Source organism: Orbicella franksi, chromosome 2, assembly GCF_964199315.1.
Source record: "Orbicella franksi chromosome 2, jaOrbFran1.1, whole genome shotgun sequence".
In the NCBI taxonomy this organism is placed as follows: domain Eukaryota; kingdom Metazoa; phylum Cnidaria; class Anthozoa; order Scleractinia; family Merulinidae; genus Orbicella; species Orbicella franksi.
The window spans coordinates 27726417-27748661 of NC_138146.1; the positions used below are offsets into that span (position 1 = coordinate 27726417).

General features: G+C 38.9%; 3 protein-coding genes across 3 annotated transcripts; 1 reads left to right on the top strand and 2 right to left on the bottom strand.

Moving 5' to 3' along the window:
* Nucleotides 1-2160: 2160 nt before the first annotated feature.
* On the bottom strand, nt 2161-4735 carry LOC145479038 (uncharacterized). Its single transcript, XM_081457282.1, has one exon. It carries the CDS (start codon nt 3817-3819, stop codon nt 2167-2169), a length of 1653 nt encoding a protein of 550 aa, XP_081313408.1. The 5' UTR covers nt 3820-4735; the 3' UTR covers nt 2161-2166.
* Nucleotides 4736-7318: 2583 nt separating this feature from the next.
* LOC145479044 (uncharacterized) lies at nt 7319-13459 on the bottom strand. The gene is made up of 3 exons (XM_081457291.1): nt 11097-13459; nt 8896-9295; nt 7319-7736 (listed from the first exon to the last, which is right to left on the bottom strand). The coding sequence occupies exons 1-3, from the start codon at nt 11522-11524 to the stop codon at nt 7518-7520; spliced, it is 1047 nt and encodes a 348-aa protein (XP_081313417.1). The 5' UTR covers nt 11525-13459; the 3' UTR covers nt 7319-7517.
* Nucleotides 13460-15109: 1650 nt separating this feature from the next.
* On the top strand, nt 15110-20614 carry LOC145479047 (uncharacterized). Its single transcript, XM_081457293.1, has 4 exons — nt 15110-15805; nt 17668-17867; nt 18502-18747; nt 19988-20614. The coding sequence occupies exons 1-4, from the start codon at nt 15595-15597 to the stop codon at nt 20015-20017; spliced, it is 687 nt and encodes a 228-aa protein (XP_081313419.1). The 5' UTR covers nt 15110-15594; the 3' UTR covers nt 20018-20614.
* The last annotated feature ends 1631 nt before the right edge of the window (nt 20615-22245 follow it).

Genomic DNA, 22245 nt, shown 5'->3' on the forward strand with positions numbered 1-22245 from the left:
GTGGAAGGTGTATGAAATGGTTGCCTTTTCTGTCAACGGATGCTTTGTAAAAGGGGGGAGGGGTACAGGAGTTCACATCTGTGCGGAGCGTTCTCGTTGAACCTTTGTTGAGTACCTCTCCGAGCACATCGTTGAGGCAGCTGGATAAAGGGAGGTTTCAGGCAGGTTTGAATTTTCTGGGCAACCGATCACTAGACACTTACATTAGAGACGGGTTTCTAAAAAGCCCTTTAATACGACAGACTGATTTCAATAGTTCGTACGTTACCAGCCGATATTAAAACTAGGTTCGATTACCAGCCGCTGTACGGGAAAGGAGCCCGCGGAGAAACGTAGACATGACTTAGAGAGCGGCAGAAATCGAGCCTATATTAAAACTTACTAATAGAAAGCTACAAAACAGAAATCGAAATTAATGCCAACATAAAAACCAAAGATAAGCGTAATCGTGCTTTGAACAACCTGGATTCCATCTGCTTTCAGTCGGACAAATCCGAAGTGAGCAGGTCCGGTAGCTTTCTCATTTGTTACGTAACATATCAAACACGAAAGACCGTGTTTGACCACATTTCCAAACACCGAGAAGAGAGTGGAAAGTACGACGCGCAGCGGAGTATTTTTGATGAACTTTGATGTCTTTGGAAATAAGGTCAAACACGGTCTTTCGTGTTTGATATATCTTTCTCAATCGAAACTAAAACTAAGGAGGAAACGTAAAAATCTACGCTAATTAAGATCAGACATCCAAACTGCACCGTCGCGTTTATTATTTCCTTTGTTTAAATTTGAGAAAACTCCTTCCAATTTAGCAACACAGGCTCGGGATATACCTGTGCCCCAACCCCAGCTATCATCTGTTTCAAACTGTAATTTTGAACATGCCATGTTAATACTGCACTTGATCGACTGTTTACAAAACAGTAAGCATTCACTGGTAGATGCAGACCCCAGACTTGTGATCAAAGAACCAATAAAATAAAAAAAAGATAGCTAACTAAATATCACATGATTTCTCTCATGCATAGAAATATAAAATCTTGTATATACATGCAATATCAGCGACATATCAGACATGAACTGCAAAGCCTCAATTTACATTATTAATTTGCTGTCAGTAAGTTTTGCCCTGAAATAACACATCTATATCCTAATATTTGTATTCACTGTATTTCTTTAATGTTTGCACACATTGGCATCATTGGTAAGCTATGCTTGTGCCATAAATAGACTAATCAAATAAATTGTGTATCTTCTTGTGAAACAATGTTACAAATTGTACCTGTTTTGTAAATAGTAAATATTTTACACACAACATAAATTTATGGTCTCTCTTAAACCCTTTCACCCTTTGGATGGCATAGTCCTTAAGGAAGTCTCTCATTGTATCTATTAAATAAAAAGCTCTTTATCCTTGAAATTTGAGCATTTTGTTAGTCAATACTCTCAGTCAGGCTGACACTAGTTTGACAACAGGTGAATACATTTTAAACTAATATTAATGACAATGAACCCACACTACACATGTTTGCTGAGATTACAACCTCTTTCAGGCTCATAGCTATCTCAGATAATTTATACAAAAACATCTTAACTAGTGTTTTAAAGGGATTTGTAACATGATGCTTCTCAAAGCATTTGGAAAGTTGCAGTTCAAAAATGGATAATGCTTTTATCCAGGTAAATCTCTGTCCAGTGGACAGTGAGATTGTTTATAATGTCTGAACTGGAGCCAGAACAGATGTCTGACATGGTGAGCTCTATCCACCCTTACTTGAGGGATGTCTAAGCATTCCATATGGATGGTGTTCATGTAGCTCTACAGAGATCCAAATCATGCCTTAGAATAGTTATTAATCTGAAATGAGTGTGCAGAAGCGGATATCTGTTAACTTGCTTATCTGAACAATAAGGAGGACCTTGACATGGAAACAGTGACACGGAGGAGTATAAATGACAATGAGTGATACAAATTGTGTTGAAATTCTGACTGTAACATGCAGATCTTCCTAAATTGTGACAAGAAAAGGTTTGAAATCCAGACTGGGAATTCAAATGCATAACCCCCTAAAAAGCATCAATAGAATTCCAGTTTTATTACATTACAAACTAGCCACCATGTTATCTTGAACTGTTTGGCCACTGCTTAGCTGGCCAAGAAATACCAAACTAACTTTCCCTGTTTGAAAGAATTTGGAAAAAGGCTGCTTTATTAAAACACACAACCAGACTTGTTCCACTAGTGGAAAGGGCAACATGCAAAGGTTCTTCATCAGTTTCAATTTTTGAAATTAGTTCTCCATCTGGTTTAAAGGCCACAATCGCATTATTACTGCAGTCGCACACTAAAATGGCATTGATGATTACATCAACTGCTATGCCAACTGGATCTAAGAGATCCCCATTGCCGAAGTCAAAGAGGAATTTGCCACTGCTGTCAAAGACCTTTACACACTCCAAATCACCATCAGTAACAAAGAACTTTTGTTGATGATACACAACATCTTGAGGACAAGCTAGTTTGTCTTCACCAAAGCTAAACTGAAACTTTCTATCAGAATTGTACACAAGAATACATGGCTGTACTTCATCCTCAGGTTCATCACAGCAGTCTCTAGGACTTGAGGTCACTAGCAAGCGACCACTGGCATCTGTAGATATCCTTGTGAATTTTACACGGTTGTTTGGTGCCTTCACATACTTCTTGATGAATGTGCCTTCTCTGTCATAGTGAAGCAAACGGTTGCACTCTCGGTTCAAGACTATAATTTCATCATCCTTGGAAAACGTTATGTCCCACAGGTCACCATATCTAATACGAAATGATGTCAGGTAATCTGCCTGTGAAGAGTAGACATAAACACGTCTCTCCTCTTCATCTAGCACAACAATGTCACCTGACACATTTGACGCAGCAATGGCAAAAGCCAAATATCCAGTTTCAATGGTCTGTGTTTCTTCTCCACATGTACTGTAATCGATAACACCAGCACTAGCTTCACTATGAATATACTTGGTAGCAGATAATGTTAATTTCCCAAGCATTTCCACAAATTTGCCTTCCATTTCTGACAGCTGGCAGTGACAAAAATCCATTTCCGCCTGACTAGATAGCTTTCTGGCTTCCAGTGTTCTTGCTTCTGCAGTGGAACTGATTTCTTTTAACTGCTTCACAAGCAAGTCTCCAGAGTCCAGAATTTTTCCAACTTCACCTTGCTTAAGAATTTCACTGGCTTTCTGCATACAACTTTTCGCTTGCTGAACAAAAGCTCCAATGTCTTCCCTCTCTCTTTCTAGAGAATCAGTGTCATAGTTTTCGGTCATAAAGCAATCAACTTGAGAAAGAAGAATTTTCCTGTGATCATTTACGATCTGGACCAAATTATCAGCCATGCTGTTAATCTCGCTTCTCAACAATTTGCTCTGATCTGTGGCCTTCTCGTAGCATTCTCCCATTTCTTTCATCGCTTTCTCTGCCGCCTTCACCCTATCTTTGCAAACTGTCAGTGCCTCATTGACAGCTTTTTTTTCCTTTCTGGCAGGAGTGTTCTCCATAAGTCGCAACAAAAGATGGTTGGTGGGGAAAGCAGACACTCCTACAGATGGAAGGAAAGACTCTTCTCGGCACTGGGGACATGAAATGGTAATACTATTTCTACGCACCATGTTCTCCAAACATCGCTCACAAACATTGTGAGCACAGTTTGGAAGACACTTCGGCTCCTGAAATTCTTCCAAGCAGACTGGACACGTAGTTTCGTCCCCCATAATGTTCACAATCTTCTGTAGTTCGTAGTGTTCTGATCGAGAGAGGGCCGCCATTACTAATTTGCCAGGATTTGGTGATGATGCAACTTCGAGCCCAGTTTCCCCACCCAGTTGGACGGGAACAAGAGCTTCAGGGGTCTACAATCGGTGCATATTTATTGCATGACAATATCACAGTTAGCCTGTGTCACAGCCGCCTCTCCCCGGAAAAAAAATCGGTGAGAGATTTTTTTTTTCCGGGGAGAGGCGGCTGTGATACAGGCTATATCACAGTTTGAATGCAAGTGAATAGTGTTTTTCGCGTGTTCTGATGGGTGGATTCGGAGGTGATTAGCAAAGAACTATTCAACCCCACATTGGTAAATAATTGTTAATTATTTGCTTTGGAGAGGTTTTCAACTGAGTGCTTAACTGGTTTTACTTGGGGTTTTTACTATGGTTTGAGACTGGCTGAGTCTAATCCCGGTTTGGGGGGGAGGGGGAATTACTCCCAGAAAAATTGGGTGGGGGTGTGAGGCCCGCTTCTCAAAACCCTTGCCTGCCCTATTTATGAACTGACCAAAAATTTGAGACCCTATCAAAACCCTGTTTCAGACCTGCGTTATAATTAGTTCCCTAGTTCAGGCCAATGTTAAATTACCGTAAACATAATTTGTAAAGGGCTTTTGTTGATTTTCTTTTCGATAATGAAGAAAAAGTGGCTTTTCTTAAAAACATACCCATATCAAGGCTAGAGTACAAAAACCATACCCTATTTATGGCCAAGATCTGCGATTTTCCCTACCCTATTTGACCTGACCAAAAATTCGATACCCTGTTTATGACTGTTGTCGCTGGCACAGTTGCCCTAAACATAACTTATGAAGGCCTTTTGTTGATGGTCTTATCGATAATGATGAAAAAGTAGCTTCTTCTAAAAGAATGACCAAAACAGCTGAAAAACCATACCGTTTGGGGCTGCACTACCTATATAGCCAAAATAAGGGAGTACCTCCTCCCCCGATCTTATCATTCATCAAATCTTAATGATCAAAACCAAATTATAATTTAACAAATTGACGCCAGTTTTTTTTATGCGTCTGTCCTCTTATTGATGATCGATAAAATGCATTATAGCATTGTCAAAGGGTAAACTTTGACAATGTTATGATAAACTTTATATTCAATAGGAGGACAGACACATAAAAAACTGATGTCAGTTTGTTTTTTACAATAAGAAGACCCCAAAATGGTCAAATGGTGGGAATAAATGAGGGAAAAGGCGCCGTTAACTTGCCGTAAACAAAGATAAGTGAATCTTATTCAAAATGACAGAAACATTGTCAATAGCAAAATAGCGAAAGAATGAGAGATGCGAATGCATCCATAACACTACTGGAAAAATGACCTGAAAAAATTTTCAGGCTCTGAACGGGATTCGAACCCACAACCTTTGCGTTACCGGTGCAAGGCTCTACCAACTGAGCTATCAAAGCCACATGAGAGCGGTCGTGTGTAGGTTCCGCCCTATATGTTAAGTGGACGTAATACTCGGCTCAAGTATATGAATTCCATGGTAATAGATGTCCAACAGTAGCAATTAAATAATGAAAGAATGAGATGCGAATGCAGCCGTAACACTACTGAAAAAATGACCTGAAAAAAAATGTTTTTCTATTGTCAATAGCTTTTCTCATTTTTTGACTGGCTACTTAAAAAAGTCCATAAAATCTCATTGGTTAAAAGTTGACAGTTTGACAGCTGAAAGCTGAACTTGAAAGCTTGCGTAAATTAAAATTGTATCCGTCTGTATTTTTATTCATGATAAAAATGAGCCAATCAGCGTGCAAGAAATTAGACAGTTATTGTAAAAAATTGTGTTTTACACTGACCATTACTGAGACCCAACTGAGGAGTCTATTCATAGGCTACAAGGGATTCCTGATTTGAAGTGATCCTAGTCCAGTTGCTTGACTCTCCTTCTTACAAGGAAAAATGGCACTACAAAAGTGGATCACTCTCTAGATGCCTCATGTACCACCAAGAGACAGGTGTATGCAGTGACTAGTATCTTAAAATATAACATGCCCACTGAAAATAAAGCCAATCGGTAACACAGGAAAGCCGTAGTATACTTGATGATATTACACCACACCTTCCCATCAGGTGCTGCATTGATATCCCTCTTGGCCATAGTGTATTTTCCGTGCCATGGTATAAAATAGTTATGTAACACTTTCTTGTGGTATAATTTCCATGGATTACATTGTAACTCACTTGTCGCTTGTATTTTCTTGATAAAGACGCTCGCCTTGAGGCTTGCATGTATACCAAGAAAATACAAGTGACTTGTGGGATATTCCAGGGTATACCACTTTAAAGCGTTGCATATAACTTATAATAATATACCAAAGGAACCAGGCAAAGAAGTGGCAGGGTCTCCTGTGCAGCAGCTTAATGCAACGCTCTAACTCCACCACAAGTACACAGGACAGTTGCAAAAAGAACCAATAATAATATGGCAGTGATAAAGAAATCATGAATATATAATAGGACTTAAGCCTGATAAACAGTCAAAACTAGAATCCCCTCTGGCTGGGCAAAACAAAACCGAAAATATACATTTTGTACATCTAAGAGCATTGAACTACCAGTGCATTGAGGCAGCATACACAGAAAGTCATGTAAACCTTTGTTTTCGATTCTCTGTCACTTTACCTATTCACAAACATATTCATATATACATTACTTTATTTACCCTCGGATTTCAGAGTAGCTTATGCAGCTAATATCTCCAAGAATTTAACCATCAGATGAGAGATAGACCACCACACCGGGAACTATGTCCCCTACTCTTTTCGATCAGTAACAGGTAGCTATTTCTTTTATTTAACCTTGTAGTGCAAGTTTTTTTATACAACTATTTATAAAATTGACTGATAACCTATTTTACATGTAGCTTCCAACAGTGATGTGTATGGCTTAAAATAATTTAACTAGGGAATGAAAACATATATGTTATCTACCTAGCCTAATGGAAACACTGAACTATGAATAAATTTGGGACAATTCAAATGCTGTACAGTTACACCACATTATTCAAATCTGTTGTTCTTTAAAGTCACAAACTGTGACTGTTTTGCTTTCAATTCTAGTTTAATCAAGGCTGAGGTCTAAGAAAAATTACTATTACGAGGTTCCTAACCATGAAATCTTGGGTCCCAAGCACTCAAGCTTATATGGAAAAAGTAAGTTTTACCAGTCACCCAAAGCAAAAAGTTAGTTGCAAGTGGTACCCGTGCACTCCTAGAGCACAGCCCCGTTAACGTAACCATTTTAGTGTTCAGTAAGTGAACAAAAAGCTCAGTCTTATTCTATCTGTGAACAGGTATGCGCTTACATTTTAATTTTGTAAAAGGTTTCGGCTAACACCATGTTTAAGTTAAGTTAAGTTGAATTTGTTGACTTAAGTTTTTCCCTAAATAAAATAAACCTGTTTGTTCACAGGTTATAATAATAATCTTTATTGAAGAAACTTTTTCACGTACATGTGGTTTATATATATTTGGTACAGACTTGTAGTGTACATAGTGGGTGATGCACTCAACATGGCCAAATTACAGAACACCCTACACTCTACTGATTCTCTATGTAGGAGCATTTGTTTTTTTGAGCAATCAGTGTTTTCTGTGCTGCACAGTCATACAGTCCCTACACTAGGCTTTCCTTCCATGCTGATACATGTATTTGGTGGATCTGATCACAGTAATTATTTATTGCCTGATAAGTGAATAACAAACACCAATCCCCACAGCTGCAGCAGCAACACCATATTTTAGCCACGAGTCCCAAGAGTTTCTGTTGCTACTAGATCCACTGGCTCGTCTCCACTGCATAGCATCTTTCCCATCTCTCTCTTCCCATTCCCTGTACTTTTCTAGAAGGCTTTGTGTATCCAGTATATCATTTTCATCTTCTGCGTCGAAAGCAGCCTAACAAAACATCCGAGACAAAAAAAAGTCATGAAAACTTGGAACCGTCTGTTACTAGGTTTATTTCACAATAAAATTGTATTTCTAAATGGAAAAAGATTTATCTGACACCCAGTATATTCAAGGTCACGCCACAGCATGTTATCAGGTTTTTGTTACTTTGTATATCACATCAATTTAACAAAAAAACTATTAATATAGACTAACACATATTTAGTTGGAACCAAACAATTCTATACACCTTAATGTTATAAGAAGAGTAAAAAGTTCATTGGCATAATTAATAATATATTATTCCATGAGCATGCATTGGATATGAGAGGGCGCGTTGCATTATTTCCTTACTAATTGTATCTACAACAAAATTCTCAACCATGATTAGTTCTCTGCATGCCTATTTGCCACGTAACCGGCGCATGATCATGTGGGTGTCCAATAATTATTACAGGTATCCAATTTGAACTTTTTGTAATTGGATACCTGTAAATGGATACCCATGTGATTTGCATGTCAATTATGCGTGCTTTAATGGCTTCCTTCGCAATGTCTCCTACAGTTTTCAAAACTGTGAAAAGCGCTGTTGACGTTTTTACTCAAAAGAAGTTCTCAAAAGACATTTTTTATTCCAAAATTTGTTACAGATATGATTAATTAGTAATAATTATTGGACCTCGTGTGGTACAATTCAGGGAGTAATCGTACTTCAAATTGGCCTCGCACTTCACGCTTATCCAATTTTGAAATTACTCACGCCATTACTCCCTGAATTGTACTCCACTCGGTCCAATTTCCATTACTAATTTGATTTTAGATCTTATCACACTACTAAGAAGTTTTTGAGAAGCTCATGAAAATGACTCTCATCTAGTACATGTATATCACAGTGTTACAACTTGCCCAAAAGGCAAGCTTTAAAAACTCCTTTTCTTTGCATCCTGTACTCTGTACAGGGTTGACACCAGTCAGTTTGGTGGGGACTGGAAGCAGTATCTTGAGAACAAAGGGGATAACATTTGTCCAAGGTACTCAAAGATAGCATTTCAAACTAAAAGCAATACCAATATATTTTGCTCAATCTGGTCTCTAGGGTTCTGGAACATATCAGTGAAACATTTCATTGCAGACTAGTGAAAAAAATACAATGCACTGAGTTACTCACCCATCCTCCTTTCTTCTCTATCCATTCAGATGTGCTCTCTTGAATAAACCTTAAACTGTGCTCAGCTAGCTGCTCAAGTTGTAGATCATCTAACTCTCCTATGATGGCTACTTCACGAGCAAAATGGCACAGTAATGCTACCTTTGACCAGCCAACAATCTGAAGGTCAAATGTTAGTTTTCTAGCAGCTATGCAAAATTGTTCATACGACAGAGATCCTGCTTGGATAATCATCAGGGGCTCATCTAACAAATTAGGCACCATTTCCATAATTTCCTGACTGATTTTGTCTAGTCTAGCAGCAACACGACCTTCAGGAGATAACACAGGTGAAGGTGTGTGGTCAAAACAAGGTCCACATGATGAAATCGCCAGGTCATTTGGTCTCTTATAGAAATCCCTATAGAAAGAAAACAAAAATTGCCTGTTAATTAGACCATCAGGCCAGTAATGTACTGTGTAAATCTGAAAATAATGACCCACTGCTGATTGCCAGTTTCAGATTTGGAAACCTTTTCCCATCACTGTTTATGCCAAGTCACCAATTTCAAGGACTCACTGTTATAGGAAAACTAAATAAATTACAGTGAATCTGCCAACTGGATAAGATGGTGACAATTTATATACACTAATACAGTATAATACAAGATATATGAGGGTGTTTTTAATATTTTGAATAAAAATTCATTGAAAACAGTCTTCATCCTTTAGTACAGCAATACACTTCATTACTTGATGTAAAAGAAGCAGTTGTAAAGAGCTGGTATTAGATAGTGTTATACTTATGCCCCCAGCAACAATATACTCTTAATTAACCAGTTACTGTACATAACAATGGATATATCTTCTGAAAAGAGTTCACAGCAGAACAGAAAAATATCCTGTCCTCAGATTAATGAGCTGTATAACTGTGGTTAGATCTCTTTTATGTGAATTATCACTTTGATTTCTCACATTAATATTAGGGTTTGAAAAACAAACATGCATGAATGTGAGTGAAATCTTTAAATAACTCTCAGTAGATCATGCTTGCAAGCATTAAAAGTTTATGCAGCAGAAAGCTCAATGCATATGCTATTGAAAGGAGTAGAAATGGCTCACTGAAAATCTACTGTTGAAAAAATCACCTGTCTAAGTAGTGCTAATTTTAATTTTCTCAGGTTGTCACCTGCTGTCAATTATTTTCAAACATTGTTGAAGTAAACACAGAAGCACTTATATAGGAAATCTTTAAATAACCCTCAATTAACTGTGTAAATGTTAAAAATTAGTGCATTTTTTTTGTTTTGTAAATAACTGTGTCCAGTGTTATCAAGGTGGTATATTTAGCGGTAATTGTGAACACAATTTAGCTCCCATTTTTGGCCAACAGTTGACCGGCAGTTTGACAACTCTCAGCCGACAGTTGGCTGACAGTTGGCTGACAAACGCAAACAGTCGGCCGACAGACAACCAACAATATCTTTTGGGAACTTTTCTTCACTTCTACTTATTTACCAGTTATTGCCACTTGATAAAGACGAAAACTATGGATTAGCTGAAAGATGACTGTAAGATTACATTGCTCCCTATATAGATTATGAACACTATTTATAAAATCAAGCACTATTCACCAAAACCACCCGTTCCACAAAGCCTTCAAATTATTATCACCAACAACTTTGATGTTTACATAATAACAAATCATTGTAACAATCAGAAATTAAAGCAAATAAACTTACATTCGTTTTGGCAGTCAAGTTTCAGTATAAACTAAAACAAATTAATACACCTACGTTTCGTGAGTTGTTTGATGGCAGTAGAGAACCATGACAGGACTTGAGTGAATCCGCCAAAGTAGTTCTTGTGTGCTACTGTACAAGCGTACAAAAAACTACTCGACAAAGGAGCTAAAATCCTGTTGCTGTTTTTATATTAAAAGTGGAATATTTGCGGGGGCAATTAAGCACAACTGCAGTCTTGTGACATGAGCAGTTTAAACACACTTTTCGCTTACTCCATTCGCTAGATCGAACAAACACAGCTGAGATGCAGGGGAGTAAAAGCGTAACAGTTAGCCCGGCACTTGAGTGTAAAAGACCAACAAAAACAGATCGATTACGAAGCACCAGCTGACAGAAGCCCCTATTTATCAACGTCAACACTTACATTTTATCCTAGTTGACACTAAGTATCCAAGGCATAAGAATAGGTCAACTTACATTCTCTTCTCAGCCCTGTTCCTGAGTTTCGACTGATCGAATGTTTCAATGTCTCTCTTCAAGTTTAATGATAACTTGCGTTGTAGTCTTGCCATTCGTAGAAATTTCTGCCGTTTATGCTCGTACGCACCAGCATCGCTAGAACTCTTTGATAACTTCGACATGGCTCTAGTTAAACACGGTGCCCTACTTTCTGAGCGAGTAAAGTTTCTAGCAGTCAATTTATCTGCAGGTAGTGAGCCTAAGTAATCTAAAACGACAATCCGAGTTTCTTCTCGAATCCGTTCAAGTGAAGCCCAGCGAGCCATGTTTGATTTGGTATCGTCACTTTTGCCCATCTCTGGGTCAGAATCTGTGTCCGTAGTTACTTCAGGCGTTCCTTGCGTAATGTATACGTGTTCCACAGGATCGCACTCCATGTTCTCCATGTTTAAGTATATTTGTGCGCAAACGGCGATATTTTTCAGCTGTTTTACTTACAAGGAACTGTTGTCATGTCAGGAGGTTAAATTGGACCCAGTAGGACCCAGGCCTTTCGGCCAGTCGACAAACGTCGGGTACGAGCACTTACGCACCCGAGTTGTGCGCACGTGCGTGTGTTTCTGTTTTTCAAGTGCGCGTGGGCTTCCTACGTTGGCAGCGTTTATCGTATGCGGTCCATTGCAGTTTCTGCTTCCCGTGGGCCGGGTCACCCTTTTTGGGCCCTCTTTTGTCTTTGTGGTGTGAAGTACTGTGACGTTTCTGTACTGTCATAAACAAGTCCCGCCAGTATGGAGCAGAAAAACAATTCACAAATAAGTTGGAGTAGCTCAGAGTCCAAACTGAAATACAATATGCAACCGTGGACAATTTTTTCGCCGACCTGCTGAGGTCTCATCAGCACGGTAAAGCAGAAAAAGATAGAGCGACCTGCACGAGACCAATTATCCACTAAATGCACATGGCAATGACCTCGGAAGGGTGACTCAAATCCAAATGTTTGTGGATTGGTGACTCATTGGTCAATGCGCACAAACCATCTATTTTTTAATAGTTATTTTAAGTCTCCCTTTCTTCACAGCAGGGCATTTGCAAAGCACGTGCACAGAGAATTCGGTAGCAAGAATAGCTGGTGATTGCCAAAACCGTACCTCATACTAGATCAAAAAGTTCAACTCCCTTCCGGCTCTTTCCATTGTGGCAAACATTGTGCTACCTGTCCCTACATTTCTGATGGACTAACATCCTGTACCTTTTTCTACCGGGGAAACAAGCCTTCCTAATGGTCTTGACAGCCGCGAGGAAACATATTAGTTTATTTCCTGTTATTATGCGGCATTATATATTTTATCTTATCATTGATTTACGCTGTCGATCAGTATACTTTTTTCGTATTTCCACAGATACGCAAACACCGTGATCACTACATTAACACCCTTCCAATGTACCGATCTCATTGTACCGGTACACCCTGATTTTATATTCTTCAACTGAAACCAAAAAGCCTGTATGTATAGGGAAGTATCCCCATCTCTACACCCACCAGTATGAGCCTGTATTGTGAAAGACATAACAAGGGGCTGTGGAAGGGAATGCTTTACAAGACAAAATAAATCTTGAGGAAATATTTGTCTTATTTTTGTCTTGATTTAAAGATTTATTCACAGTTATAAAAAAACGAAATCTTTTCTTATTCAAATAAAAGGCAAAATTACCCTCCACTTTAAATTAAATCAAAACTTATAGAAGCGGTCCACACGTCACAACCTCGTGCAACTCACGTTTCCGTTATGAAGACGGAAGGAAATTTGACGAGTGAACGTCTGGCCCGCCCACTCACTTATTACCATGTAATTCCCCCTTTAACAGATTATAAACTTATCAATGAAAAAATCTCTCGAGCTCAGCCTGGTTTTTGTTCATTTCAACTTAAAACAGCTATGTTTGCACAGTTGGCGAGGTCTCGTGACAGCGGAGTAGTGTGGGCTGCTCGTGCACGGGAGGGGTTTGAAAACGTTACACTCGTTGCAACAGATGTTGTTGCGATACTTAGTGAAACCGTGTTGAGCGAGTCACAACAATGAACTGGTTCTCGTTGAACGAGTTCTTTTCTTGGCGCACCTGTAGACTAGCTGGTGTTTCCTGTAGCTGCTTATCAAGTCTATGGGACGCACCGTTACCATAGCTGAGCGTGTTGTCCGAGTAAAATAAACTGTCTCAGATGTCTATGTGTAGCTGTCTAAAACTTTGTGAAATGGCAGTGGCTCAAGATCGTGCAACGTCTGTCGCATGAAATATGCAAGTCATGCTGCACGAACCATTATTACGCCGCCAAGTGTAACCATAGTTAGTTATGGTGTAACGGAACCTTTACATAACAAGTACATGTTAATAGAGATGACTGAGAATTCATTCAGCTGATATTAGGGTAAATGAACCGTGTGATAGGTATGAAATCTAGTTTAATAGCATAAAATCGACAGTTCATTGAAATTTTCTGAACGGAAACGGAATTTGATAACGCCTTTATTGAGAGACTTTTGAACCAATGAACGTTTTAAGAGTCAGTCAGTTGTCTTTTTTCAGCATTACCTTCCTTTGAGTCATTGCGTAAATGTTGATAACGAGTCAGTACTAAAAAGTTATGCAAAATATTCACTTAGCTGTTGAATTAGCAACTACACTTCGTCATGTCATGAAAAGAGTTACCGAAGACATAAAACACTCTAAATAAAGGTGAGTCTTAAAATCTAATCATGTCTACTGCAACTCTTTACAAAATTATTCAGTATTAAACATAACTCTACATGGGAACTTTCTATTTCAGTGACTTCAGCATCTTTCCTCGCCCAACTCTGACTGTTTTGATCTGTCTTAAAAAATGGAAACTCAATGCAAAATGCAAAAGTTCAGTTTGTCATTGTTACTTTACTTTGGACATTAAACGCCACAATGAAGAGCAGATAAACCAATTGTTGTTATTCGATGAAATTGACCTTTTCAAAGAACCGTATCATGATATGCAAGTCATTTTTGCTATAGTGCAAAGGCATCTGAAATCGAAGGTAAGCTCACAGTAAGAATGGTTTTCAGAGAAAACAAGAAAATAGAGAATGTGGCTTATTTTGGTACTCCCGCCTGTTAAGAGTCTGGGCACGACTCGCGTTTCCGCCATCCACCATGCACCAGTGCTCAATGCTTACATGCTTCTTTCTGCTTGCTGTGTTCATAAAGTGTAGATACGTAACAGATCAAAACAGAGAACATAAGAATCAAATTTATATAGATTTAGAAACGACGCACCGGAAGTAAGTTGCGCTGGATTTCTCAAGGTGCCCATGTAGTGACTATGTGTAGTAATAGCATGATACAGAAATGTCGCACGATAAAAATAAATCAATACAGTCAGCAGGCTTTTTTCAAAAATCTTTAAAAAAAGTTAAAATTCTCATTATATCTTTCTCCCGAATCTTTCATGTTCAAATTGCAACCTCGTTCCCAGGGCTTTTCCATTGTCTAAGGGAAAAGCAAAGGGCTGACGTGGTTGCCTAGTTCCTGTACGGCTTTCTCCCAGGCCTTCGCTGTCAACTGATTTCGGTGACGTATCCCACACTTTTTTTGCTCTGGACCACGTGACCCGAAACGATTGACCGCGGCGAAATATTGAGGCCTAGGAACTAAGCAAGAAACGAGGCTCCAACAAATACATGTATATATCAAATTTATCTTACTTTCTTTCTTATCATATATGAGGTTTAAAAGAGAAATTATAGATATGTGAATGTTTTGAATAAACAAGCAAGTTTATCATCGTCCACAGCTTCTGCTATCTATTCCACAGCGGTCCGGCACCGACTTCGGTTGCGTGCGCGTGGCGATAGAAATAAACGGCTTGTACATAGGACCGCACTCCTCCTCTCCACAATGACGTGTAAAATTGCACGTGATTTATAGATCGATATTATTCTGACGCAAAGCGATTGTATAAGTCATTGTTTTTCGTGCACGCTGAATACCTGTGTCTTTATATTTCCTTATTTTCATGGTATTCGGCATAATTCCGAGAACAAATACCGTACGCACCAAAACGAGGGCAAATGTAACGTTAGTAAAGAGCAATCCGAGACTCGCTGAGACGTCGAAATCTTATCTTCTTGGTATATTTTTTATATTGTATTCACCTACTGGAAGGCTCAGACAACTCGAAAACTTCGGTGTGGTGACGTGGGGGTTCGAGGTTGGGGGTGAGTTGACTCGACTTTTCAACGTCATTTCCGGGTGGGAATATGGGCTGGGGTAGCCTGGGTCGGTAACATATAAAAACGTGACGAGACCATCGCGAAAGTACTCAAATGACGAAATAAACTAGGGGAAGTACTATTGTCGACGTATCTTTCGTGGAAATCTCTGTCACAGCGGTAGAGAGTGAACTTCCTGTCTACCAGATACATATATAGAACTGCTTCGAACTGCTGAACCTAAACTTGCCTAAGCACAGGCACCAATACTTGTGTTCGTGATGGCTGAAGGTATGCCTTATTTCAAACCTCAAAAGACTCCAGTTGAAAGCTCTGAAGAAAGCTTGAAGGATATCGAGTCTCAAGCATGCCTACTTTTCGAGGAGTTTCTTAGACTTCCACAGACAGCAAATTACAGACTGGGATCTAACCGTGCAATGACTGAGGCTTCAGACTCTCCTGTCATCTCCGATGAAAAGATGTTTAAACGAGGTAAGATGCTTTCAAAGTTTGAAATCTTGGCTTAACTTTAGGATACAGGGCCACTTTTAATCATCCACCAAACGTTTGGTTCGTTTGCTCCTTTGTCATCCACCTCCGAGCCAAACGAGCCACTAAATGTATATACTTAGGACTTATACGCATATATAGATTATTCGTTCTTTCATTCACTTCCGAATCTTAATTAATACTATTGATTAAGCTATTTAAGAATTGTGTTTATTACTCTTATGACTCTGCTAGTGCTATAAATACAAATCTGTTAAATTTTCAACCAGAAGATTCAGGTTTCTTCTGCATTTTGCATTATGGATTTGCAACTGAATTATAACTGAAGTTTATTAAGGTCCCACACTGTCAGGAGGGACCTGTCCCTGTAACAAGCGGTGGGGACAAGTCCCATCATGAGAACTAGCCATTTTTGAAAAAAGGCTAGTCAACAAGAGCAAACTGGTCTGACTTTAAAGGATAAGTCACAGGGATTGTCCCTAAAACTCTTTGTGTGAACTAACTGCATGGGACAAGTCCCTGTAACCAAATTAAGGTAAACCAATCACAGATATGCATGATAAGCTTCCATAATTTCCTGTGAATGTAGCTTGGAAAGACAATGTTGATGTTGAAGAAGCAGCCTGGAATGTTAATACCCCAAGAATTGTGAAAGAATTTTCTGAAATAAGAATTGACAACTCTGTTATCCTGCAACTAGTCCCCTCATGTAAGCTTTTTAAGGGACTTGTCGCAGAAGCTAGTCCAGGGGACTTGTCCCCTTGTGTCTACCAATACTTGTCAAGAGTAGTAGACAATACTGAAATGAGTGCTTTCTTAAAACTGCAGCATCAGATAAACTCTGTATCTGCAGCATTTTAGGCGATTGGGATTATTTCTTTTCACAGGATGCTGGCTCATCAAAGGGTTATCCCCCAGCATTCGATTTATTAGTAACACTAGGGCTTGAACCTGGACCACTTAGTCCAGACTTCAATACACCAACCATTAGACCGCCGCTGTGTCTCACTCAAAACTTTAGTATACAGAGGGATCAACATTTGAGATGCCTTACACTGAAATTTTTTAACTGCATATTAGGGTATTCAAAAGAGGTTACTGGGTACTAAATGTAGATAGGACATATATGTTGTTATACATGGCATCTACGCGACATTATGGTTATTTAGAAAATAACCCAACAAAAATATGCTTGCTGATTCGTTAAAAATCATGTTTCTATAACTTGATAAAAATACAGAACTAACACAAGCCATTGATGTAATGATGGTGCAAGCAAAGAAAATTTACATTTTGATGATCAAAGTAAACAGGTTGTGATTTCTTTCTGTCACAATATTTTCTAAAAGAAGTAGAAAAGATGTTCTCCGTGTTTCTATCAAGTTATAGAATGAAAGACTCGTTAAAGTTTGGGAGAACTTGAAAAAGTTGTGGAAACACCCAACTGTTGGCTCATGTGCCCACTGCATTTCTCCTTTTCTCCAACTTCCTCTCATGTTTCAATAACTCAATAAAAACACAGAACATGTTTTCTGTTTCCCAGGCAAACATATGATTAAGAGTCATAGATTGTTATTATCTGAATGTGACAAATTGCTGCCTGGGTAATTCATTATCAGCGTTTTCTGTTTAACCATAGAGGTCACTAGTAAGAGCTAGCACCAAGCAGTAAGTCTATAACACTCAGTAAGGAGGTGCAATCAGCCATGGGCCTCTTTGTTGTTGCTGTAGAATGAAATACAATTATGGTTGATCAAAAATGTCTTCAAAGCACTGTATATAAATAATATGGAAGGCAGCCCACAGGTGGTTTCTTATCTATGTCATCACCTTTTTTCACTCAGGTGCTATTGAGAGTGATGAAGCAGAACAAGATGATGTAGTACCTGACTGTGAAGTTCGTGCAAAAAGTTTCCGTATGGTACCATCACCTCCAGCCCCAGGAGCAGTGCGGCAACCCCAAGATCCACAAATGGCAAAACTCGCTCAGCAGATGCAAAAAGCGGGAGATGCTCTTTATGAGCGATATGGAGACCGAGTAGATGTAAGGTTATTTTGAAAAACAGAAATTCTGATTTTGATGCGACTTTATTATATGGCTGTGTCTAGCAAGGACTGGAAACTACCAAATTCATGAATATGATTGGCTTAAATTGATACTGACCAGGGTCTAGATTTACCATATAGACCAGTTTCCGCTAGAATGCTCTATCTTTCGCACTTCACTGTGAGGAAGTTGCTAACAAAACATACAAAATCATTTGGGTTTTTTTCTGCTAAGAATACCAAATGGAAGAGAGAAAAGGTGAATAAAACAAGCAAACCTGCAATGGTAAATTATAGTTCAAATCAGGCAATCAAAATACCAGCTGATTATGAAATTGAAGAGTTCTTGCAAGCCCAGAATCGAAAGGTACTCAATACAAGACTAAAAGCAACATAAACAACTGCAAGAAATTCTATTACCAATACAGAAGCTGTAGTTACTGTAATGGCTTGTTTGTTTGTTTGTTTCTGTCTTCCTTTCTGTTGTGTGGTGTTATACACGTTTTCATTTAGGCTAAATACCAATTCCGATGCAGGGAAAAATTTATATAACAATCAAAAGATATTAATATGTAATTACACTTCTAATCTTAGAATTTGAAATTGACATCCTCATGTGTGTTTTTTTACAGGGGGTTCAATCACACCTGGTTCAATACGTTCTTGATAATGCTGCTACCCTGACGTATGAGAGGTTAAGTAGAGAAGTTGATAACATGGTTGGGCAGGACAGAAACTGGTCAAACTTTGTAATGGCAATGAATGTTGGTAAAAGAGTGTGCTTGGAGACATCAAAAGTTTGTAGTGCGGTGACAAGCTACTTTCAGCGTTACGTTAGTCACTCATACAGCCAAGCCATGCAACAGGCTGGAGGAGTTGTAAGTTAGAACATCTTTTTGTGTTCAACTGGTTGCTCTCTTAGTGTCTTATTGTACAAATATATAGGCCTAACTGGGTATTCTTGTTGATAGTAATTGTTGAAATATAAAAAGATTAAGCCCAAAAAACTTGTGCCCTGCAGGGTGTCCGTGTGTGGATCGTGAGTGTTCTGATCATCCATTCAAGGGGTAGGCTCGATTACCAGCCACTGTTCGGGAAAGGAGCCGGCGCTTCTCCCCCGAACTCACGGCTGGACTCGTGGACTTGGCATTGTTAATTTCAACCAATAAGAAATCTGCCTGCCTGAATCGAGCAGGCTGCATAAATTAGCTTTCTCGCGGTAGCAAAGAAGTTGTGCGATATGAAGTACGATCGCATTAGTGGGACATTTAACCAAGTACCGTCAACTGATGAAATCTTGCCTGATGTAAACCATAGTGGCATATACAACACGCAAAATAGTCAACAGACTTACGCGTTAGAATCTATATTTGAATCATTTGGTGCCAGAATGTCAGATAACGAACAAAGTCAACAAAGAGAGGGATAAATACAAACATCGATGTCAAGAAACAAAACATTTGGTCAAATTGATGTGCATGGTAGTCTTCTTGAAGGGAAGCGACACCAGTTTCTGGCGAAGCCAGACAAAATTAAATTTTTAAATGAGCCAAAGCAAACCGAACTAGCAAAACATAAACATTGTGTCAACACCATGCACACCATACAACATATGTGTGACCTTCGACATGACAGTTGTTACACCATAGTCAAACAGCTCTGCTCTACTCTTTTTTTTTTTCTAAAAAAATATCTTCTATAGAACACAGCATGTAATGCCCTTCCGCAATAATAATGTGAAACAAAATAGGTTGGAGGGCCAAAATTAAAAGAGGAAGTGGGGAAAACGCCACAAATTTTACAAGCCGTAGATGTCATGTGGGTCTGGCTATGATTTTCATCTGCAGATGACATTTCCGGCCACCTGAAGCACCGCAAGAATTAAATTATGAATTTACATCACAGACATGCTGTGCCGCTCACGCGTCCAGCCGTCTCTTCTTGGGGAGGAAAGTAGACCGGACTCGAGAAAGCGGCAGAAAGCGAGCCTATTCAAGGGCCCATTAATTGCTCAGGATTGTTTTCTTGTTATTGATTGACAGGCACTGTTTATATAGGTCTATTGTAAGAAGACATGTTTTGCAACAATTTTTTTACCACCTTTTGCTTTTTGCTCAGGCTCCATTTGTGAAATCAAAAGGTCACTAGGAAATGCCAAGCAGCAGTCAAGGTTGTACAGTGTGTGCAAGGTCAAAGAAAAGCTACTCAAAGTGCTCAGCCTAGCTGGATTTCACATGTTTGAAATGGAATTCCACAAACAAGATCAAGTGAATTTGCCATCTGTCACTTCTGTGTTATTGATTATGAATGATAATTATTCAAATGCTCAAAGTTGGTTTTATCAATATTAATGTTACAAGTATCATAAAAAGAGAATTAATTTTAAGTTAATCTCCATGAGATCAACAATTTTTTTTCTTTTAAAGTCAGAACCAGGCAAGTCTTAAAGAAGCAACTGAGACCTTGGTTTTTGACAAGCTGTTGCAGCCATAGCAGTGTGTTTGCTATTTCTGTCCAGTAATACAACACTTGTTTTAGTGAATTTGCTAATTTGATTGTTCAAGTGTATTTCCCTTGTTCCAGTAGCACCGTGACTTTTGACATAGGGAACTTGGAATTGAATGCTAAACATAGATGCAAATGTTGTGTGTTTTCTTATCCTTAAATTATTGTCATAATGTTGTTACTTTGTGTACCTTGTCTTTACAAATAAACATCTTTTATAAAATTGAGAGAATATCATTTGTGGAGAAAGTATTTGTTTACTCAGTTGACACTAAGCCTATACTCAGCTGATACCCCACCAACATTTGACTGATTAGGTATCAAGCATTTGTTGACCATTGCCTAGCATGTTTCTGTTTCCTATAGTGCGAAATACCTTATTTCAGGGGTAAGCAATGATCAGTTGCTATAAATTAGAGAGAATTTTGTCAAAAAAATTTGTACTCCTTATCAACAGCAAAAAGCAATGACCAAAGTAAACAACAAACAATTACCAAAGTAAATTCCAGTAAGTACTACATGAATACCATGAGAGTGTACTAGATAATTCTGAATAGCTTTGTTGGAGTGGAAATAACCAAATTTTTGACTGTGGCTGTTTGGTTACTGTGAACTAGGTGTTTTTATTTTCTTTGAAGAAATTCCAATGTATCCAAACTGGCCAAAAATTCAGAAAGCTGTGGACTGGCTGGGACATCTGTAGGCACACATTGCGTGCAAAGAGCAACAACTACACAGCCCTTTGCACTCAGTGCATTCCTATGATATGAAGCCTGTTTATTTGTTTAGATTCATAATAATAATAATCACAAGAATGATAATAATGATGATAATAATGATGATGATGATAATAATAATAATAACAACAACAACAACAATAACATTATTTTACGAGGGTAACATTGATTATTGATGACTCAGTAGTTAACATAATGGCCCTTCCTATGCTAATCTAAAACCAGAGTGTAAACCTAAAATACTAATACGACTACAGGTCATATCCATATCCCTAAATTACCAGAAACCCTAAATAACCAGAAATTGTAACAAAATGAGGTAAACGTGAGGAAAAGAAAAAAGGAAAGTTGTAAAGCTGATCCGTAATTGTAGCAGTGAGCAGGACTTCTGTCCCCTATGAGCCTAAGGGCCTGTTTTCAAGGAGGGAGGGTTACCCTAGCAAGCGGGTTACCCTAGCACTCTAACATTTCCTCTTTTTTTCTTCATCGTGTTTACAAGGCAGCTAGGGTTACCCAGGTAGGCGGGTTACCCTATCTGCGTGCTAGGGTTACCCTGGCAGGTGGGTTAACGTTTTCCCTTGTAAACACTCCAGGTAGGGTTAACCCGCCTGCCCGGGTTAACGTTCTGTTGTTTCCAGACCCTTTGAGTGTAACCGCGCATTAAGTTGTCCCGGGTTTAAGGGTTGCCCACCTGTGAAATTTTGCTTGTAAACCCGGGCTATCTTTTACCCTCCAGCTAGGGTTAACCCGCTTGCTAGGGTAGCCCTCCTTCCTTGTAAACAGGCCTTAACTCGCTGCAAGATCCTCCCGCACTCGACTGGCATGGGGAAGGTCATAAAACTCCGGGACTTGGCAAGTTTTGCTAAACTCGGTACAACTACAGTATTTGCCTGGTGCTCTGAATCTAGTTTGCGGGTGACCACCATGCAACAGCTTCTTTTCACTCCGAAGATTGGGGCTTATTTGAGGTGCTTCTCTACCCTGAGTTCATTTGTATTTTCTTGCGCTTCTCTATGGATATTTTGCTAAAGTTATCGGTCGAGTTTGCCTATGCGCATGTATGCACACGTAAAGAAAAACATAATTTAGCATTGATTATACCTGCATGTTTCCGCTCACTCGGTTCAGTCTCTC

Excerpts from the sequence above, each read along its gene's own strand:
- LOC145479044 (XM_081457291.1), bottom strand. The coding sequence starts at position 11,524 with ATGGAGAACATGGAGTGCGATCCTGTGGAACACGTATACATTACGCAA. Across the intron at positions 9,296-11,096 it reads AACAGGGCTGAGAAGAGAAT|GGATTTCTATAAGAGACCAA; the intron begins GTAAGTTGACCT and ends TTCTTTCTATAG. Across the intron at positions 7,737-8,895 it reads TAGAGAAGAAAGGAGGATGG|GCTGCTTTCGACGCAGAAGA; the intron begins GTGAGTAACTCA and ends ATGTTTTGTTAG.
- LOC145479047 (XM_081457293.1), top strand. The coding sequence starts at position 15,595 with ATGGCTGAAGGTATGCCTTATTTCAAACCTCAAAAGACTCCAGTTGAA. Across the intron at positions 17,868-18,501 it reads GATATGGAGACCGAGTAGAT|GGGGTTCAATCACACCTGGT; the intron begins GTAAGGTTATTT and ends GTTTTTTTACAG. Across the intron at positions 18,748-19,987 it reads TGCAACAGGCTGGAGGAGTT|GCTCCATTTGTGAAATCAAA; the intron begins GTAAGTTAGAAC and ends CTTTTTGCTCAG.
- LOC145479038 (XM_081457282.1), bottom strand. The coding sequence starts at position 3,819 with ATGGCGGCCCTCTCTCGATCAGAACACTACGAACTACAGAAGATTGTG.